Source organism: Monodelphis domestica, chromosome 6 (assembly GCF_027887165.1).
Source record: "Monodelphis domestica isolate mMonDom1 chromosome 6, mMonDom1.pri, whole genome shotgun sequence".
In the NCBI taxonomy this organism is placed as follows: Eukaryota; Metazoa; Chordata; class Mammalia; order Didelphimorphia; family Didelphidae; genus Monodelphis; species Monodelphis domestica.
The window spans coordinates 295,714,833-295,736,510 of NC_077232.1; the positions used below are offsets into that span (position 1 = coordinate 295,714,833).

Below are 21,678 nucleotides of genomic sequence, written 5' to 3' on the forward strand. Positions count from 1 at the left end.
GATCTCAAATAATGGTAGGCTCCCTTTCTTTGGTAGTCCTAGTGTACAGAATGTAGGAGGACTTCCAAGACCTTACTCAAATTTACACAGGATTTTATTTCTTCAAATCCTGACAAGTAGATAAAAATGTTTGTAAAATGGACATTGGTAGGAACATTTGCACAGAAGTGAAATTTTTTTTCTTCTTCCTGATTTCTCCAGAGAACCAAATCATATCCATAAACTAATTCAATGAAGTTCTGACTTCACAAAGAGAAGGTATATTCAGTGAGCAACTTTAGATTTTCTTTTGCAAACTCTTTAAGGATTATAATCCATTTAAGAAACCCTATCTATCAGACTTTGGGGGGATTGTGGAAATTTAGAGTTGACTGAAGGTAAAGTTTCTAATAAAACTGTTAATATAAAGTATCTTATATTCAATGCAAGTCAGAAATTGATGGCACAAATTTTGATGGATTTTTTTATCATTGACTTTTTGTTATATTTTCTGTAAGATATCATAAGTAGACTTTAAGATGCTTTATATTTAACATTTTTACAAGATGCCTTAAATGGAACATTGTGTGTTTCTAAGTTAGTTCCCTAACCCAGGGGTTGTCCTCTATATTTATAAGAGAAAATTAATTACTGAAGTTTATTGAGTCATTGAGTTAAAAAACTTCCCCTTATAAAATCATCAAACTAATTCTTTTCTTTCTGACCTTGGTTAGGAGGATCAGGAGTATTTCTGAAGGGTTTGGGGAGGTTTTGTTTTTGCTACCAACTGTAGAGGAGGTGTCCTGATCTGGCCTTTGGGCACTGCCCAGGTCTACAGTTCTGTTGTCCTTCCCTGCTGCATTTGTAGGCTTCTTATCATGTTTGCCCTCTTTCTTGTTCTCTGTTCCCCTAAATGTATCCATTGTCTCTTCTTTGTCCCCTCCTTACATTGACTTTTTTGCTCCTCACCCTTCCTTCATGACCGTGTTCTATTTCTGTAGCCACTCTGATATCACACTCTTTCTCCAGACTATTCAGAACTCTCTCCAAGGGGTTTATCTTTCTAGTAGTGTTTAAAGATTTGTGTGGGTGTCTGGGGGACATAGTCAAAGGATTTGATAACTCCAACTCAAGCATGATTTGATTTATTCCTTAGGCCAGAGATCCCCAGCAGGAGCCAAGGGAAGAGTTGGAAAACTTGAAGAAACAACATGATTTGTTAAAAAGAATGTTACAACAGCAGGAGCAATTGAGAGCTTTACAAGGAAGGCAAGCTGCCCTCCTGGCTCTGCAGCACAAGGCTGAACAAGCCATTGCCGTGATGGATGATTCTGGTAAGCTGGGGGAGAGTCACAGTGTTGGAGACATCACTGTTGGATTGACCCCTCCCACTGGGTGCTAGACCTGGGCCCAGCTTCCTGGGTCAACACTCTGCTTCTTTCTGTTTATACAGAAAGGGTATCTCTGATCCTTCTAGACAGTAGGCCTTCTGGCAGGCCACTGAATGCCTCAGAATTAGAAAGCCATAGGCTGTGCTTCAACTGGTGTGCCTTATTGTACGGATAAGATGCTTGGTGCTCCTGTTCCTGGCTTGTGTACTTACCAGCTGTCCTTAGCTAAGGCAAATTAAAAACTCCTTGGGACTGAACCAAGTGGTCAGTGTATGTGATGTCATAGATTTATCCTCAGGTGTTAGGTCATTATATCAGGTGATTCAACTCCAAAAAACAGATGCTATTCATTTTCCTTATTCCCCACCCCCATTAAGTATTTCAGATTTCTCTGTCTTTGACAAAGGGCCTATACCAGAGTGGTGGCAGTTGTAAGGGGCAGAATGGAAGGGGTTGGACTAGATTATGTAGAGTTTGGTCTCCAGGAATTTTATGGCAATTGACTTACAAAAGGAGAAAAAGTGAAAGGAAGAAATCAGAGAGAGGATAGGGTAAGATATCTCACCTGACACACTTAAGTATTTGGCTCCCAGCCAGGGCTCCACCCAGGCAGGGCTCATTAGTCCTCAGTCAGAGGGGCCTCAGCCTTGAGCCAAGGCCCTGGGAAGGAAGCCTTTCTCAAGAGGGGAGGCCTCTCCTGAGGCTCGTCCCTCCAGAAGATCCAGGAAAGGAGGCAGCCTTTCCCACTCACCCAGTGGTAGTTCTGATAGAAGCAGTCCTCAGCCAGAGCTCCTCCAAGGTCAAGTTGAAGGTGAAGACCTCCTCACAGGAAGTTCTTGGCATTTTTAAAGACCCTTCCTTGTCGTCACTTCCTGGGCCTTCCTTCCATTTTACATGGACCAATTATAGCTCAAGCTTTGCTTAGGACTGCCCAGGGGGCAGTTAGTCAGTTCTGATTCATCATCTACTTTCACACATATGGGTCACAGGCCTCTCCCACTTAAGGATAAGGGGGGTGTATATGATTCTGGTGATTAAATCTAAAAAATGGGCAGGGGAGAGTTAATCCCATCTTCACAATCCTCCGTGATCATTTGGGAGACTAGTCTTCCCCAATTGATCATTTGGCGTAATCATCTTGTACCTCTAAAAATTTTCTAACTACAGGTGCATACAATATTGCACCTTCTAAGAGGAAACTGCAATAGTAAGAGATAAGAGGGAAATAGAAGAGAGAGAGAGCAAAACTAACGTTTGCTAGGTGCATTGACAAAAAGCCAATTAAGGGGCAGTACCCTTTGGCATAAGAGTGTACATTCAAAATAAATGTTTGACCCCCTTCAGTTCCATCAATTGTACCCAAAAGTTCATTCTGGATCTTCTTAATGCAGTGTAGGTTTCTGTAGGTATCTTTTCTCCAAACAGTTCATTTTCTGAATCAAGGAGTTTGCAAGCTTTTTTCCTTAAAATTTTTCTTGAACAAAATTTTAAATCTTGGATTTTAATGAAAATACAACACTCGGTGCCAGAGTAGAGAAGAGGGCATATTCTAAATGATTTGATAACTGATCTGATAGAGGGGATGAGAAAGAGTGGGAATTCCAGGATGGCATACAAGTTGTGATTCTGGGGGACTAGGATTTGCACTCTATAGTAATAGGATGGGGGGGGTGGTTAGTGGGGAAGAGAATGAGTTCTGTTTTGGACATGTTGAGTTTAAGATATCTACTGGGCATCCAATTTGAGATTTCCATTAGGCAGTTGGACATAAAGGACTAGATGTTATGGGGTTCAGATGTGTACCCCTGGGGTTCGGGAAGGATACCTTGTGCAAGAATGCAAGACTCCAAAACTTAGCTTAAAAACAAAAAGAGAAATTTATTAATTTAGGAAAGTAATGTTGAGAATGGCCAGGAGGATAGCAAGGTGGAACAGCAAGATGGAAAGCTGCTCCCAGAACCCATCAATTCTGGGGATTTTATACACTACAACAGATGCTGTGTCATGGTGTGGACAGGACTCTAGAGTGGTAAACCCTTGGCCTGAAATTCAGTCAGGGGTTTGGTTATCTGACTGGGGTCTGCCTGGAGACATGGGGAATGACCCTCATAAAGATTCCTTAGTTTTAGGGAACAGACAGATGTCTGAGATTTAGCCTGATAGGATCGAGGTGTAGCCTGGAGGTGCATCTCTCTGTCCATCTTAAATCTAAAGGAGGACAATCATGTCAGGGTCCTATAGAGGTCGTTGGATGTTTTAGGCTAGGAGTCATGAGGATGTAAGGGAGCAAAGGAATTTCCCTGATAATAGTTTGCCTGAGCTTCTGGAGGTACAGTGCCCATGTTATAGAAATTATTCAAGAAGGTTGGAACTATAGAAATACATCTAAGGATCATCAGCATAAACATGATGACTAAGTCCATGGGAGCCAGTGAACCAAGTGAAATAATCTAAAGGGGGGGGGCGGGGTTTGGGACAGAACCCTGAGGGATGGCAATGTTAGAGGCATGATCTGGAGGATGGTCCAGCAAAAGAGACAGAGAAGGAATGGTCAGACTTGTAGGAGGAGAACCAATAAGAAAATAGTGTCTTTCAGGTGTGGGGAGAGAGAGAGAGAGAGAGAGAGAGAGAGAGAGAGAGAGAGAGAGAGAGAGAGAGAGAGAGAGAGAGAACTTCACACTTCTTTGTTAAGTTCACCTTTTGTGAGTTACTTGACCTTTTTGTGATTAATTTAACCTTTATAGGTACATAACTCCTTTTTGTATTAGATCTAAAAATAGACTTAGCTTAAAGTTCTAGCTTCACTATAAGGTATGAGTTAAGTACCTTCATTGTTCAATCAGGAGTTTACAACTTTATCTTCCCCTAAAGCACTGTCTGAGTAGGGTGGAATAATTTTAAAATTCACAATGGTCTCTGGGGCCTTTTTGTTTCCTGATCCTATGATTCTATAGTCCTAGAGTAGAAAAAAATTTTAAGATGCTTATCTCTGATTTAAAAAGCAAAATAAAATCACAAAATACACATTGTGTATTTTATTGTGGACTTCTTATTGTTATATGAAGTTGTGGCATAGATTTAAAAGCAAATTTTCCCTGGTCTTAGAGATACTAGAAGGCAATTTGTGAATAAAAAACAAATTATATGTTATTATTGTTAAGGATAAAAATGATGCAGTTTAGAAAATACTTTCCTTCCATCTCAATGTCAACATTCCTTCCCTCACTCAGATGACAGCCTATCTGTGCCCTCTCAACTCATGTGAGATGCTTTCCTTTTAAGATCATTCATAGAAGGTATGGCATGAAAGCCACGGTTGCCCAGCGCTGCCCATGGGCCACTCCTAGCTCTGACTCCAGTGTGAGCTCACTTCTTTTGCCCATCCGATGTTTGCATAGTAGTAATCTAGCATTTGGATCATCTTGGAAGTAGGCTGCAGCCTAGGGACCTATTGTACACCACTTTGGGCTTGTTTCTTTTTTCCTTCTGGGCCATGCGCAATAATTTGATTCATCAGAGATTGAAATTATGAATCATGAAACATCTCTTCCAAGCCTCACCAGAATCACTATGTTGAAATGGCAGGATCAAGGTGGGTTTGTGCCTGAGTGTAGCATCTTGGATTCCTCAAATATAGCTCAGCCGGCTGGCTTCCTTCTCTTCTACTTTGGGCCTCACTTGTCCATGGTGAGAGATAGGTACTGATGTCCTTGTTGGCTGTCTTGTGGCCAGGAGGCATTTCCCATACATTTTGTTCTTCCTCAGTGGATATTCCCATAGAGGGGGTCCTGCAGTGTTCCAGTGTCTAATATGATCAGTCCACTCTCAGCCACCAAAAGGAATGTCTGGTTAAGAAGACCTTTTCCAGATCTTGCCCACGACATCTGTTGGAAATAGTGATGTACAGCTCAGAGAGGGATCCCTATGAGCTGCATTTGCCATAAGACATATTATTCTGTTTTGTTGTATTTTCATTTATTTTCTTAAACATTTCTCAGTTTTTTTAAACTCTTACTTTGTCTTAGAAGTGACACTAAGTATTGGTTCCAAGGCAGAAGAGTAGTATGGATTAGGCCAGCTAAGGGGAACCTTTTAGAGATGGAATGCCAGGCCCCCACCCCCAGACCAGGTGCCAGGCCCTGCCCCCTCCCCCCACTGAGTGCTGGGTGTGCCTTGCCCCCTTTACCCCTTACTCCACTCAGGGGAGGGAGGAAGCACTCCCATTGAACTGCTGGAGGTGGTGTGATGTAGTCAAACTTGGGGAGAGGGAAAGGTGAGGGGGGCAAGCACTGTGACCTATGATCTCCTCAAACCTAAGGAAAACCCCTTATTTATAGGAAAATATAACCCTTAGGTTAAATGACATCATCTTGACACATTCACCCCATCAACCTTCCCGAAGGATATCCTCCAAATGAACCTTTTTTTTAGCAAATGGTCTGGGATTGGAAGTTAGGTTTTAATCTAGATGCAGGGCCCATAGCTACCTCTGACAAGCCACTATTGTTGTCCTGTCCTGTCTCCTTCCCCTCCCCCTCCCCCCCCAGCTTCTAGCCCACCTGTTCTGTCTCAGGCACCCCTTTGAATGCAAGTAGAACTGGCTAATAAGAAGTGAGGGGACTAAGAATGCAAATTAAAGCAGCCCAAGTTTGCTTGTGAAAGAAGAGCTGGAGAATAACTCAAGAGGCTGTTAGCCCAGCCTCAGGTTCATAAGATTTATTCCTAAATCACAGAGATGAGTGCGACACTGGACTACAGTTTTGAACATTTTTAAAGTACAGACTCAAGAGACATCCCCAAGTCCCCCCAATACTTTGAATAATATAAAGGCATTGGTTGCTTCTGTTAGTAAAAACATAAGTTGTTTCTCATGAAGAGGCTATTGTATTCTGAATGGGACAGGGCAGACTTGTCCTACTAGGGATGCTGTCTTGAAGAGACCAGCCTCCTAATTCCTGCTGGGGAGAAGGGGAGGGGAGCAGCCCAGCTGAGCCTCCCTCCACTTTCTAGTTAAGAATTCTAGTGAACTCTGTGCTGCAGGGACAGGAGCTCTGGGTCCTTGGGGCACTGGATCCTTGATATGCATGCCTCTAGAGAGTTTTCTGTGTGCCATCTGTTTGCCATCACAGGACTAGGCAATTAGGGTTAAGTGATTTGCCCAGGGTCACATAGCTTAGAAGTGTCTAAAGCTTGATTTGAATTTAGGACCTTCGGGTCTCCAGGCTTAACTGACTCTGTCCACTGTGGACAATTGCTATCCTCAATTACCATTTAGTCTCCTTGGGGGCCCTAAAGATTTTTTCATCCGAGGCTTTACATTTTATACCTCTGCTCTATAACAATGAACAGGAAAGCATGGAGCAAGGCTGGATCTCTCTGTTTGATGCTTCATTTAGCAGGAATACCTTGCAGGTTGCTGAAAAAATTCTTTGACTGTCTCTCAAGGACGCTCTTATGACCTTAATGATACAGAGGAAAGCCTGCCTGCCTGCCTGCCTGCCTCTGAAATGCCCTTGAGTGGCTCACTGAGATGCCTTTTCTTTTTATCACCAACAAACAGTAAACATGATGCAGTTTTTAAAAAATGCTCTGCTCCTTTCAGCAAGTCTTTTGACTCTAAAAGTTGTCTTGATTCTGTGGTTTACAATTCTTTCAGTCAGCATTATTAAGAACCTCTTACATGCTGAGTACTGGAGACACACAAAAAAAGAAAGAATAACCTTTGCCTCAAGGAACTTTTATGTTCCTTGGAGATATAACATATGAATAAATAAGAGGCAGAGATGAGTGGGACATGAATTGTAGACATGCATGACTTTCTTTCTCATGGCTCGGAAACTAAGCAAGAGACATTGGGAAAACAGTGACTAGAAGTCCATTTGGTAGAACCAAGGGGTTTGAGAAGGAGCATAGCATAAAGTCTACAGAGGCAAGCAGAAACCAGACAGCAAAGTGTTTATGGGTATTTGGAAGCCCCACGGTGGCTCTCTGGGGTCTTGAGCAGCAGAAGATCCTAGGGACACCTTTTCTCTCTCAAGGCTATTTTTTTGTGGATGAGTAAAGAAGGGAAGCAGGGGGACCAGGCAGGCTGCTGCATTATGGCCATGCAGGAGGTGAGAAGATGATGCTGTGGGCATGGCCTCAACCACTTGGCTGAAAGGATAACAGTACCACAAAAACAGGTAGAAACGTTTTATAGGAGGGGGAAGTTAAAAGGGAAGCTGAGAAGCACTCAGTTTAGGAGATGCAGTGGAATGTCTGAGAAGAAATCCCAGCCAGCTCTTGAACATTGCCTCCTAGTCAGCCTGCTTCCAAATCTCTCTGCCTTTGAGCCATCTTCCACCCAGCTGCCATACTGATTTTCCTTTAGCGAATGTCTAACCATGCTACTATTTAGTAACTCCCAATGACTCCTTCTTAACCTATAGGAACAATTAGACTCCTCATGAGCTTTTAAAACCCTGGATAACCTGGAGTTAATTTGTCTTTCCAGCCTTGGGGAACTTGACTTCCCTTTTCCCTTACCCATCACTATTGCTGGGGGCAGGATGGAGAGGTCTGAAGCAAGTAGCAGTTTTCACCTAGACAGTCACTATGCTTTTGGGCCTTTAAGTGCCCCCTGAACTTGAGGGCCAAACCCTAAACTTTGAATCTCTCCCATCCCAACAAAATGCTCAACAGTGTTTGACTGTTGTGTGAATAGCTTATGGGCGGCACTTCTAGCTTGAAAATTAAGCAATAGCAGGAATCATTTCTAGGAAGCTGTTCTTTCTATCGTGAGTCAGTACATGTTCATTAGGCTTCTGCTGTGACCCTGGCACTGTGTTGGGGTTGGGCATGTATCTGAGTGGCAGTCTCAGCCCTGCCACATCTTGACAGTTGCACTCCACCATCATTTTGCTCATCTGTAAAATGGAGAGAGTGACCTTTGTGCCATCTCTTGCTTGTGGGGTTCACATGAGATCACAAGAGTTTATGAGCCCTATACATGCCAGCCATTGCCAGTGTTTTGACCAACAGTCATATTCAAGGGAGTTGGCATCTTTTACATTGTAGGTCTCCAGTGGCAGTGTGTCCTCTGTCATTAGGTTCAAGGCCATGAAGGGCCTGCCTTCTCTTGGAACGCCATTGTCTGGGGAGGGAGATGCTTTTAGGTTGGTTTTTTTCTTTCAGATGATCTTTTTGGAGTGGTCTGTAGGAATGAAATAAGTTTCATTGTTTGCTTTCTAGTGGTAACAGAGACCACGGGCAGTATATCTGGAATAAGTATAACATCAGAACTCAACGAGGAACTCAATGATCTAATCCAGCGTTTTCATAATCAACTTCATGACTCTCAGGTACCCTTTCATTTTAAATGCATGTAATTCCATGGAAATTGCCTTCACTGAAAAATTGTCCTTGGATTTTAAGGATGAGAATATTGATTTTCCTTGTTGCACATATCTGAGAATTTTTATTGTTTTTTTTTTTTAAGTCACAACTATTGGGGGCAGCTGGGTAGCTCAGTGGATTGAGAGCCAGTCCTAGAGATGGGAGGTCCTGGGTTCAAATCTGGCCTCAGACACTTCCCAGCTGTGTGACCCTAGGCAAGTCACTTGACCCCCATTGCCTAGCCCTTCCCACTCTTCTGCCTTGGAGCCAATACACAGTATTGACTCCAAGACGGAAGGTAAGGGTTTTTAAAAAATAAAAAAGTCACAACTATTAAAGACTTAGATTTTGTTTTAAACCTGTCTTTGCCCTGAATATACCTACATGCCACTTGGGGAAGATTTTTTTTGTTGTTTGTTTTCTTTTAGTTTCTTTTTGCTTTTAGACAGAAATCCTTGAAATTGAGCTATCTCTTGGGTCATCTGGGACCTGATTTGTCAAGTTGTGTTCTTTTCCTGCGGATTAGCATGGTTTTCCCAGAGTTTGGGTGGGAGTTGACCCAGATCCTTTTTGTACTCATTATTTTTCTGAACCTTTTACATTTTTTATAAAGGTCATTAAGAGAAAATGTGTGTGACTTGAGTCTATTTATGGGAAAGTTGGGGAGCTAAGGCTGGGTAGGAGAAAGATGGGGGGTGGGGGGGGAGGCAATCCAGGAGAGTGGAGTGGAGGGTAGTGCGGGAATGGTGGTGGAGGAGGAAAAGGGGCATTACAAGAGAGCTCTGTAAAAGGTGATGTCAGGTTACCAACCATTGCCCTGGGTGCTTAGGGCATATAACACAGGAAGATTTCAGTTTGTCAAATGCCTGGCTCCTAGTGGTATGTCATTAAACTTATTATAGCTTTTGGCTACCATAGAAAGGGGGACAGCACATGGCTTACTGGTTCATTTTACAGAGGCAACTACTCTTTGAGATCTGTGATCTTTATATTTTTATAGGGTAAGAAAAAAATGGGCCAGAAAATAAACCATGGTTTTTTTTAAAGGAATTTAATACTTATTATAATCCATAACATATGTGAATAAACCTACACATAGATATTTTCTTCTTTTGAAGGCCCCAGCTGTTCCAGATAATAGGAGACAAGCAGAAAGCCTTTCCTTAACTAGGGAGGTTTCCCAAAGCAGGAATTCATCTGTGTCAGAACATCTGTCTGATGAGAAAGTTCAACTTTTTAGCAAAATGCGAGTTTTGCAAGAAAAGAAACAGAAAATGGATAAATTACTTGGGGAACTTCATACACTGCGTGATCAACATCTGAATAACTCTGCTTGTAAGTAACTCTAACTCCAGGGGACCTGCAGTTTCCATCCATCTTCAGGGGCTGCGAGGGTGGTGGGAGGGACAAGTCCTCCTCCTAGACCAGGAATAAATAGCTATGTAGAAAAGTGTTCTGGACCTGGAACCTACTTAGTCAGCAAGTACATATTTATTCATTTATTTGTTTGTTTTTGAGCTCTGTTTGATTTCAAGGGTTCCCCCTCTTTTCCCCCTCTACTCATTGAGAAAGCAAGAAATAAAAAACTCAATATAAATACAAAATCATTTAAAACAAATTTCTGCATTAGCCATGTTCTCCAAAAAAAACCCTTCAGTTTGTCCTCTGAGTAAATTTTCAGTTCTCTGGTTGGAGGTGGATAGTAGCATTTTTCATCATGGGTCTTTAGAATTGGCTTAGTTCATTGAGTTGATCAGAATAGTGAAAGTCATTCACAGGGAATCATTGTACTCTGTTGGTGTTATATATAATGTTCTCTGGTTCTGTTTACTTCACTCAGCATCAGTTCATGTAGGTTTTCCCAGGTTTTTCCAAGAGCATCTTGCTCATCATTTCTGATAGCACAGCAGTATTCCATATAATACCACAGCATCTTTAGACATTCTCCCCAGTTCATGAGCATTTCCTCAATTGCCAATTCATTGCCACCACAAAAAAGAGCTGCTGTGAATATTTTTGTACAACATTTCTTTTCCTTTGTCTTCTTTTATGTCTTTGAGATACAAACTTAGTTGTAGTATTGCCGGGTCAAAGGGTATGCACAGTTTTATGGCCCTTTCAGCCTACTCTCAGATTGCTCTCCAGAATGACTGGATCAGTCCACAGCTCCACACATAGTACAGCAGTCATTTCTTAAGCTCCTACTTTAGGCTAGGCACTGTATTCCACTGTCAAACTCTGGCTTTCAGAAATGAGTTCTTTGGCCTCTCCAGACCACTGTGTTGTTTTTTGTTTGTTTGTTTTTAAGTTTATTTATTTAATTAATTTAGAATATTTTTCCATAGTTACATGAATCATGCTCCTTCCCTCCCCATTTCCCACCCCCCTCCCATAGCCAGAGCAGTTCCACTGGGTTTTACATGTATCATTGATCAAGACCTATTTCCATATTTTTAGTGTTTGCACTAGGGTGATCATTTAGAGTCTACATCCCCAATAATATCCCCATTGAACCATGTGATCAAGCAGTTGTTTTTCTTTTGTGTTTCTACACCCACAGTTCTTTCTTTGGATGTGGAGAGCATTCTTTCTCAAAGACCCTCAGAATTGTCCTGCATTACTGCTAGTAGAAAAGTTCATTATGTTAGATTGTGCCACAGTGTATCAGTCTCTGTGTACAACATTCTCCTGGTTCTGCTCCTTTCTTTCTGCATTTCTAGTTCATTATTTCTATCATAGTAATATTCTGTCACCAACATACACCACAAATTTGTTCAGCCATTCCCCAATTGAAGGGCATCCCCTCATTTTCCAATTTTTTTGCCACCACAAAGAGCACAGCTATAAATATTTTTGTACAAGTTTTTTCCTTATGATCTCTTTGGAGTACAAACCCAGCAGTGGTATGGCTGGATCCAAGGGCAGGCAGTCTTTTAAAACGCCCTTTGGGCATAGTTCCAAATTGCCTTCCAGAATGGTTAGATCACTTCATAGCTCCATAACTCCAGCAGTGCATTAATGTCCTAATTTTGCCACATCCCCTCCAACATTTATTACTTTCCTTTGCTGTCATATTAACCAATCTGTTATGTATGAGGTAGTACCTCAAAGTTTTTTTGACCTGCATTTCTCTGATTATAAGAAATTTAGAACATTTTTTCATGTACTTATTGATAGTTCTGATTTCTTTATCTGAAAATTGCCTATTCATGTCCCTTGCCCATTTGTCAATTGGGGAATGACTTGATTTTTTTGTACAATTGATTTAGCTCCTTATAAATTTGAGTAATTAGACCTTTGTCAGAGGTTTTTTTTTATAAAGATTTTTTCCCCAATTTGTTGCTTCCCTTCTAATTTTGGTTGTATTGGTTTTGTTTGTACAGAACCTTTTTAATTTAATGTAATCAAAATTATTCATTTTACGTTTTGTAATATTTTCTATCTCTTACTTGGTCTTAAAATCTTTCCTTTCCCATAGATCTGACAGGTAAACTATTTTATGTTCACCTGATTTACTTATAGTTTCCTTCTTTATATTCAAGTCATTCACCCATTATTAATTTATCTTGGTGTAGGATGTGAGATGGTGATCTAAACCTAATCTCTCCCAAAGTGTTTTCCCATTTTCCCAGCAGTTTTTGTCAAATAGTGAGTTTTTTTCCCCAAAACTTGGATCTTTGGGTTTATGGTACACTATCTTGCTGAGATCATTTACCCCAAGTCTGTTTCACTGATCCTCCTTTCTGTCTCTTAGCCAGTACTATATTGTTTTGATGACCACTGCTTTATAGTACAGTTTAAGATCTGGTACTGTTGGCCCCCATCCTTCTCATTTTTTTTTCATTATTTCCCTTGATAGTCTAGATCTTTTGTTCTCCAAATGAACTTTGTTATAATTTTTTCTAATTCAGTAAAAAAGTTTCTTGGCAGTTTGATAGGTATGGCAGTGAATAAGTAAATTAATTTGGGTATGATTATCATTTTTATTATATTAGCTTGTCCTACTCATGAGCAATTAATGTTTTTCCAATTGTTTAGATCTAGTTTTAATTGTGTGGAAAGTGTTTTGTTGTTGTGTTCATATAATTCCTGTGTTTGACTTGGCAAATAGATTCCTAAATATTTTATATTATCTAGAGTGATTTTAAATGGAATTTCTCTAACTCTTGCTGCTGAGATGTGTTGGAGATATATAGGAATGCTAATGACTTATATGGGCTAATTTTGTATCCTGCAACTTTGCTAAAGTTCTTGATTATTTCAACTAGCTTTTTGGTTGATTCTGTAGGACTCTCTAAGTAGACCATCATATCATCTGCAAAGAGTGATAGCTTAGTTTCCTCATTGCCTATTTTAATACCTTCAGTTTCTTTTTCTTCTCTAATTGCTACTGCTAGTGTTTCTAGTACAATGTTTAATAATAGAGGTGATAATGGGCATCCTTGTTTCACTCCTGTTCTTATTGGGAAGGCTTCTAGTTTATCCCCATTGCAGATGATGTTGGCTGATAGTTTTAGATAGATACTATTTATTATTTTTAGGAAAGGCCCTTCTATTCCTATACTTTCTAGTGTTTTTAATAGGAATGAATGTTGTCTTTTGTCAAAGGCTTTTTCTGCGTCTATTGAGATAATCATGTGATTTTTGTTGTTTTGCTTGTTGATATGGCCGATTATTTGGATGGTTTTCCTATATTAAACCTTCCTTGCATTCCTGGTATAAATTCCACCTGATCATAGTGAATAACCCTTGTGATGACTTGCTGGAGTCTTTTTGCTAGTATTCTATTTAAGATTTTTGCATCTATGTTCATTCATTAAGGAGACTGATCTGCTTTTGATCTGCCTGGCTTTGGAATCAATATCATATTTGTTTCATGAATGGAATTTAATAGAACTCCTTCTTTGCTTATTTTGTCAAATAGTTTGTATAGTATTGGGGTTAGTTCTTGAAATGTGTGATAGAATTCACTTGTGAATTCATTTGGTCCTGGAGATTTTTTCTTAGGGAATTGTTTGGCTTGTTCAATTTCTTTTTCTCATAATGAATTATTTAAGTATTCTATTTCTTTTTCTATTAATATAGGCAATTTATATTTTTGTAAATATTCATCCATATCATCTAGATTGGCATATTTATTGCCATGTAATTGGGCAAAATAGTTTTTAATAATTACCTTAATTTCCTTTTCGTCAGAGGTGAGGTTGCTTTTTTCATCTTTGATAACTGTTGATTTGGTTTTCTTTCCATTTTTGATTAGATTAACCACTACTTTATATTATTTGTTTTTTCAAAGTACCAGCTTCTAGTCTTATTTACTAATTCAATAATTCTTTTCCTTTCAATTTTATTAATTTCTCCTTTAATTTTTAGGGTTTTCAATTTATTTTTTTTCTGGGGATTTTTAATTTGTTCTCTTTCTAGTTTTTTAATCTGCATGTCCAATTCATTGATGTCTTCTTCCCTCCCTAGTTTGTTAATATGTACACTCAGGGATATACATTTTCCCCTGAGTAATACTTTGGCTGCATCCCATAGATTTTGTTATGATGCCTCCTCATTGTCATTCTCTTCAGAGAAATTATTAATTGTTTCTATGATTTGTTCTTTAACCAACCGATTTTGGAGAATCATATTATTTCATTCCCAGTTAATTTTTTGATTTGCCTCTCCATGTACCCTTATTAATTATTTTTATTGCATTATGATCTGAAAAGGTTGCATTTGTTTGTTTATTTTTATTTATATTTTTTTTGTTTAAGCCCTTACCTTCCAAGGTCTTAGAGTCAATACTCTGTATTGGCTCCAAGACAGAAGCGTGGTAAGGGCTAGGCAGTGAGGGTCAAGTGACTTGCCCAGGGTCACACAGCTGGGAAGTGTCTGAGGTCAGATTTGAACATAGGACCTCTGGTCTCTAGGCCTGGCTCTCAATCCACTGAACTACCCAGCTGCCTCCAAAAGGTTGCATTTATTATTTCTGCTCCTTTGCATTTGTTTGCCATGTTTTTGTGCCCTAATATATGGTCAATCTTTGTGAATGTACCATGTGTCTCTGAAAAGAAGGTGTATTCCATTTTGTCCCTATTTATTTTTCTCCATATATCTATTAACTCTAATTTTTCTAAGATTTCATTCATATCTTTTGCCTCTTATTTATTTTTTGGTTTGATTTATCTACATCTGATAGAGGAAGGTTCAGGTCTCCCACTAGTATAGTTTTACTATTTCCTCTTTGAGCTCCAGTGGTTTCTCCTTTAAAAATTTGTATGCTGTTTGGAAATGACCAAATAAAATAATGTTCAAAAAAAATAAAGAAGGATCAGAAGGAAAAATAAATTGTATGCTATACCATTTGGTGCATACATGTTGAGTACTGCTATTTCCTCATTGTCCATATTGCTTTTTATCAGGATGTACTTACCTTCCCTATCTTTTTTGATCTGATCTATTTTTACTTTGGCTTTGTCAGACATCATGATTGCAACTCCTGCCTTCTTTTTCTCAGTTGATTCCCAATAGATTTTGTGCCAGCCTTTCACCCTTAAACTGTATGTGTCTACCTGTCTGTGTGTTTCTTGTAGACAACATATGGTAGGATTTTGTTTTCTCATCTATTCTTATATTTCCTTCTGTTTTATGGGTGAATTCATCCCATTTACATTCAGAGTTATGATTACCACCTGTGTATTCCCCAACATTTGATTTCCTCTCCTAGTCCTGCCCTTCCTTCTTTCACTATTTCCTTCTGCACCAGTGTTTTGCTTTTAATCAGTCTCCTTCATCCCCACCCTTATTTTACTTCCCTTCCCACCTCCTCCCTTCTTATTCCCCATATTTTTTTTAGGGTCTATTGAATTCCTTTTCCCCTTCCTTTTGGTACTCCCCACCCTACCCACCCCCTAAGTTTTCTCCTCTCAACTTTCCTGTAGGGTAAGATAGAATTTGATACCTCAATGGCCCTAGGTGCTCTTCCCTCTCTGAGTTGATTCCATTGATAGTAAAGTCCAAGTATTACCTATTAGCACTTTCTTCCTCTCCTTCTTATAATAGTATTCTTCCCCTCCCCCTCCCATGTGCCTCTTTTTGTAGTATAATGTATCCTATTTTTCTTATTCAAGTTTTTCTTGGTGCCATCTTCTATTCCCCCCCTTTCTTTTTTTACATATCATCTTAAACCACTTACTACCCCAACCACTACCTATGAATAATTCTTCTAACTACTATGATAGTTAATACAGTTTTTGAGAGTTACAAATATCATTTTTCCATATAGGAGTATAAACAATTTGACCTTACTGAAGCCCTTAAAAGAAAAAAAATTTTTTTTCCCTTCTCTTTCTTGTTTACCTTTTCATGTTTCTCTTGAGTTTTGTATTTGGAAGTGCTAATAGGTAATACTTGGACTTTACTATCAATGGAATCAACTCAGAGAGGGAAGAGCACCTAGGTCCATTGAGGTATCAAATTCTATCTTACCCTACAGGAAAGTTGAGAGGAGAAAACTTAGGGGGTGGGTATGGTGGGGAGTACCAAAAGGAAGGGGAAAAGGAATTCAGTAGTCCCTAAAAAAAATTTTCCATTTAGTTCTGGTTTTTTCTTTACAAATACTTGGGAAATCTTCTATTTTGCTAAATGTCCATGCTTTTTCCTGAAAGTTTATTATCAGTTTTGATGGGTAGATGATCCTAGTTGTAGACCCAATTTACTTGCCTTTCTGAATATCATATTCCAAGCCTTGTGGGCCTTTAGTGTGGAGGTTGCCAGATCCTATGTAATCCTGATCGCCACTCCTTGATATCTGAATTGTCTTTCTGGCTTCTTACAGTATTTTCTCCTTAGCTTGGAATTAGCTTGGAAGGTCTTGAATTTGGCAATTACATGCCCTTTAAGAATTTAATGTAGAGGGTGATCTGTGGACCCCTTTCAGTGTCTATTTTGCTCTCTTGTTCAAGAATATCTGGGCAGTTGCCTTGAAGAATTTCTTGTAATATGATGTCAAGATTTCTGTTTATTTCCACATTTTCAGGTAGGCTTAGGACTCAAATTGTTGCTCCTGGACCTGTTTTCCAATTCAGCAACCCTCTCAATGAGATACTAATTTGTCATTCTTTTGACTTTGCTTTATTAATTCTTGTTGTCTTGTGAGATCATTAGCTTCTATTTGCTCAATTCCAGTTTTTAAAGACTGGTTTTCAGCTATGATCTTTTGATGTTCCTTTTCAGTTTGGTCTGTACTGCTTTTCATGGCTTCCAACAGGTCAGTTCTGGTCTTCAATTTGCTTATTGTTTCATTTTATTTCTGGGCTTCTTTTTCAAAGTGGGAGATTCTGTCTTTTAAACTATTATTTTCTTTTTTAATTATTTCCCACTTTTCTTGCCAAGTTTCTTCTATCTTTCTCACTTGGTTCATCATCTCAAATCTGAGCTCCTCAAGAGCTTGTGAACAATTTCCATTTTGTTTTTGGAAGGTTTGGATATGTTTACTTGTTTGTTGTCCTCTGCTATCTCCTCTGTAGTCTGGAGTTTTTTTTCCATAGAAATTATCCAGGGTCAGAGGTGTTTTTTTGGGGGGGGGGTTGGTAGTTGTAGATTGTAGTTCTTGGATGTTGCTAGCCATTTCTATGCTAGTTCTTTCTTCCCTTCCCAGTCAGAAATCTGAGTGAGGAGGGCAGGCTGTCTGTGTATCAAGCTACAGAGGGGTTTTTGCCCTGAAGCTATTTTTCAGTCTCTGCTATGTCTGCTGTGCGCAGCCCCTCCCTGCCCAATTTCTATGTTCCTCAGCCTCCTGGGGTTTCAAGTCTCACTGCTCTCTGGGGTAAGCTTGTGGTGTCCTCAGCCAGCGCCCGCCCCCCCCCCCCCCCCAATCTAGCCATTCCTCTGTGCTCACTCTAGAGCTATAGGTGTAGTGGGGGAAGGGTGAGCAGTTCTCACTTTGGTAGGAGTAATTTTACCTCCTTATAGCGTGGAAATGCCCAAACCCTGCCTATCTTCAAGGCTGTGCTCTATGGATGAGCCCCTTCACTTGTCTGATTTTGGTTTTTGTCCTTTTGAAGTACTTTATATTGGTAGGTGGTGAGGAGAGGAAGTCCCTTGCCTTTAATCTGCAGCCATTTTATCCTGGAAGTCCTGGACCACTGTGTTTTGATAAATAAAATGGTAGAATTAATAGCATTGCATGTTCCTTATGCCTCCTAAAGGTGAGAGCAATGGTTAAAAATAACCTGAGTGCTAGGTGTTCTGTTGCTAAGGCCAATGTGCCATCTAGCCTTTCATTTTGTATAAGAGGAAATCAAGGCTCAAGGAGTGACTTACCCAAGGTCACATAGGTAGTGCCCATCAAAACCAGAATTTGAATCCAGGTCCTCTGACTCTAAACTCAGTGCTCTTTGTTCTTTTTTCTATAAGAGACACCAAAAAGGGAATAAAATGGAGTGGAAATGAGAAGTTAGGTTACATACTGAAGTTTTCCTTTACTTTGCTTGATGAGGCAGCCAGATGATACAGTGGATAGTGTTTGGGACTTAGAGTTAGGAAAACCTATATACACTTTTTTAGATATTTAGCCTCATCCTTGATTTTCCTGTTTATAAAATGAAGGTGTTGGACCCCATGGCCTCTTAAGGTCTCTTCCAGCTCTGAACTATGATGGTAAGATCTTTAAGGCCAGATGCATTTCTGAGCAAGTTGAGAAGAAATCTTCCCACCTCTTCTGAGGTCCCCTGGGTGCTTTGACTGCATGGTCCAGAATGGGTATATCCCAGCCAGCCCAGCCAGTCCCCCCCCCCCCCCCCCCCATCTATATTTTATAGCAGCCTTGGCTTTTCTCATTCCCTTTTGCTCATTGTTTTCATTGGTAGTCAGAAGTGAAACTAAATACTATGGTGGTGGTGGGAAGATTGAGGGACCAGGGAATGCAGAAGGGGACCTGGGAATGGGATCTGAACTCTTTGTGGAAGGGCTAGAGTTTTTAGGATGTGTGAGTCAACTAATAATTGTAGTAGTAATTGTAATTTCAGTAGGGGAACAGATGGATGGATGGATGGATGGATGGATGGATGGATGGATGGATGGATGGATGGACAAATGGGTGGGTGGGTAGAAGAGTGGGTGGATGGTTTGGCATCACTAAACATGGTCATATTTTGGGTTGCAACTAATGTTGTTTTTCCTGTTCCTAGTTTTGCCTTCTCCTTCCCCTCAGAGGAGTGTGGATCAAAGGAGCATCGGTTCAGTGGCCTCTGCCCCAGTAGGCTTGGTCCCAGCAACCAATGGAGACTCTGCCAGTCATGTCCCCTCAGCTGCTTATCCTCCTGACACTGTGGTATCTCAGAATGAGAGTGAGAATGAGGAGCGTCTGAACCCTTCAGAAAAGCTCCAGTAAGAGCACAATACCTGTTAGAGACTCAGTGTGGAGGGAGGAGTTGTGGATACATTTAGAGTTGGGTTTTGCCACCTTTGTTGGAAAGATGTTTGGGACACTAGGTTGTACAACTGTTAAAGGTTTGGAATGCTGATGAAGTAGGAGGAGACTTATTTCTGCTTTGAGTCTTTCCAGAGAAATGCCAATAGGAAGGTTTTGCTACACCTAATTTTATATTCAAGGATCAAGAGTCTATTGTCATGCCTTTGAATATTATCAGACATTGAAGTATTTCTGGCTGTGCTAGCTTGAAGTGGAGATTTTTGTAGATTGTAAACTAAACCAGTAGCTCCTGGAAATAAATGGCCAAGAAAACCCTAATCTCTCCCTAACTGTAGTCTTTTCCTAAATCCTCTTATTTCTATCAGAGAGTGGTTCTCTCTCTGCCATGTGGTTTAATTATTTTCTTATTACAGCTCTACCCATTTAATTAAAATGTAGACTATATCTATATATAGACATATAGACTACGGTTTAACTTTAGCTTTGGCGCTGCTTTGCAGGACCTATATTTAGTTCAGGATGTATTAAAGCTTTATTTATTTATTTTTAAGGCCTTACCTTCCATCTTGGAGTCAATACTGTGTATTGGTTCCAAGGCAGAAGAATGGTAAGGCCTAGGCAATGGGGGTTAAGTGACTTGCCCAGGGTCACATAGCTAGGAAGTGTCTGAGGCCAGATTTGAACCCAGGACCTCCTGTCTCTAGGCTTGGCTCTCTACCTACTAAGCCACCCAGCTGCCTGTAGGATGTATTAAATTTTGACTCATACCACACACTATACTAATGGAACCTTGGGGGGAAAGGCATACATTCTTTGTGGAGTTTTTGCTAAAATAAATGTTTAGACACATTAGGCAGCTAGGTGGAGCAGTGGTAAGAGCCCTGGGGTCCAGAAGACCTAGGCTCAAATCTGACCAGATACACTTCCTAGCTGGGTAACCCTGAGCAAGCCATTTACCTCTGTCTGCCTCATTTCCTCATCTGTAAAGTGGGGATCATTCTAGCATCGACATCAAGGTTATTGTGAAATTCAAATGAGAGAATACGTTTAAATCACTTGGGTAATCTCAAAACATTCTCTCAAAGTGCCAGCTAGGATATTTGAAGGTGATCTCTGTCTGTCCTGTAGAAAATTGAATGAAGTTCGGAAAAGACTGAATGAATTAAGGGAATTAGTTCATTATTATGAACAGACATCAGACATGATGACCGATGCTGTGAATGAGAACACCAAGGATGAAGAAGAGACTGAGGAGTCTGAATATGACTCTGACCATGAGAACCCTGGGCCTGTGACCAACATCCGGTGAGAAGCAACTTTCTAGTTCCTCCTTGAGGCTGGGGCCCTGTTTATATAATCTCTGCAAGTCGAGGCTTTCTGAGTCGATTCTCTTGTGGTCCTTGGGTTGTGAAATGAACCAATAAGGGACATCACTTCAGGGGACGATGGGTTCAACCCCTGCAGGAGTCCTGAGGTTTTCAGAAGCCCAGAATCTGAGAACCCTGTGAGGCCCTTTCTAGGCTTCAGGTACCTATCTCATGCAGGGGAGCCTGGAGTACCTGGGAGTCAGTGGATGAAGGCGTAACGGCTCACCTATTCCCTGGGAACCAGGTCCAGGGCTCAGGACTGAGGGTTCTGTCCTCAGGTAGCTTCTGCTCCATCAGGAGAGGACACCTGGTCGGGGCTTTGGGATGTACATGGTGGCTATGTCTTGGCTTTCCTCATTCTCCATGGTATTCATAGATCTCATTGGCATCCTTTCTAAAGAACATACATCAGGTGACCTGGGTACAGTGAGAGTTGGTGACTGTTTCCACTGAAGGGATGGAGGCCCTGTTGCTGCTAAGACAAAATGTGTCACAGCCTCATCCAGAAATGGGAGACTTTGACTTGGCTGAAAATAAACATACTCTCAAGGACTTTTACTCCCTTTAGAAACCCCCAGGGTGCTGCAGGATGGACAGAAGTGAACAGCAACACAAATGCCCAGTGTGTCACCAACAACAGGGACAGCCGATCAGTCACTACAAACTGTGAAATCAACAACAGAACCGCAACAAACTTATGTCCTCGGAACATGTCATCCTCTCTTGGTGAGTGCTTGTGACCTTCACTCACTCTCTCATGTTAAACTTCAGGAGATTCCTATCACCTCTCAGAGCTCTGTCTGGCACTTAAAAGCCCTTCATCATCTAGTCCCTCCTCCCTTTCCAGTTTTCTTGCATGTCACTCCTCCACAAATACTTTTCCATCCAGTGACACCAGCCTCCCGGTATTTTATTTGTTTTTTTATTTTTTGACTCTTAACTTCTCTTCTAGAGTCAATACTTTGTATTGATTTCAAGGCAGAAGAACAGTAAGAGGTAGGCAATGGGAGTTAACTAACTTGTCCAAGGTCACACAGCTAGGAAGTTAGACACTATCTCTATCTTCTATCTCTAGACTTGGCTCTCTATCCACTTAGCCATCTACCTACCTCCTACTTATTCTTCAAATAAGGCCCTGCGTCTT

The 21,678-nt window shown here is 40.5% G+C and overlaps 1 protein-coding gene and 1 long non-coding RNA gene across 51 annotated transcripts in view; one reads left to right on the plus strand and one right to left on the minus strand.

Annotated features, from left to right (window-relative positions):
* PCM1 (pericentriolar material 1) overlaps positions 1 to 21,678 on the plus strand; it is a 101,353-nt gene that overhangs the window by 25,265 nt on the left and 54,410 nt on the right. For all 50 annotated transcript variants that reach the window (XM_056803417.1, XM_056803441.1, XM_056803446.1 and 47 more), the window contains 6 exons: positions 1,136 to 1,313; positions 8,601 to 8,710; positions 9,863 to 10,079; positions 18,923 to 19,121; positions 20,296 to 20,472; positions 21,103 to 21,260. In XM_056803417.1, coding sequence (XP_056659395.1) covers positions 1,136 to 1,313; positions 8,601 to 8,710; positions 9,863 to 10,079; positions 18,923 to 19,121; positions 20,296 to 20,472; positions 21,103 to 21,260 — 1,039 coding nt within the window. The remainder of the gene's footprint in view (positions 1 to 1,135; positions 1,314 to 8,600; positions 8,711 to 9,862; positions 10,080 to 18,922; positions 19,122 to 20,295; positions 20,473 to 21,102; positions 21,261 to 21,678) is intronic.
* LOC130455133 (uncharacterized) lies at positions 4,417 to 21,105 on the minus strand. The gene is made up of 3 exons (XR_008913056.1): positions 20,761 to 21,105; positions 18,057 to 18,142; positions 4,417 to 5,254 (listed from the first exon to the last, which is right to left on the minus strand). It is a non-coding gene; the product is annotated as an uncharacterized LOC130455133 (long non-coding RNA).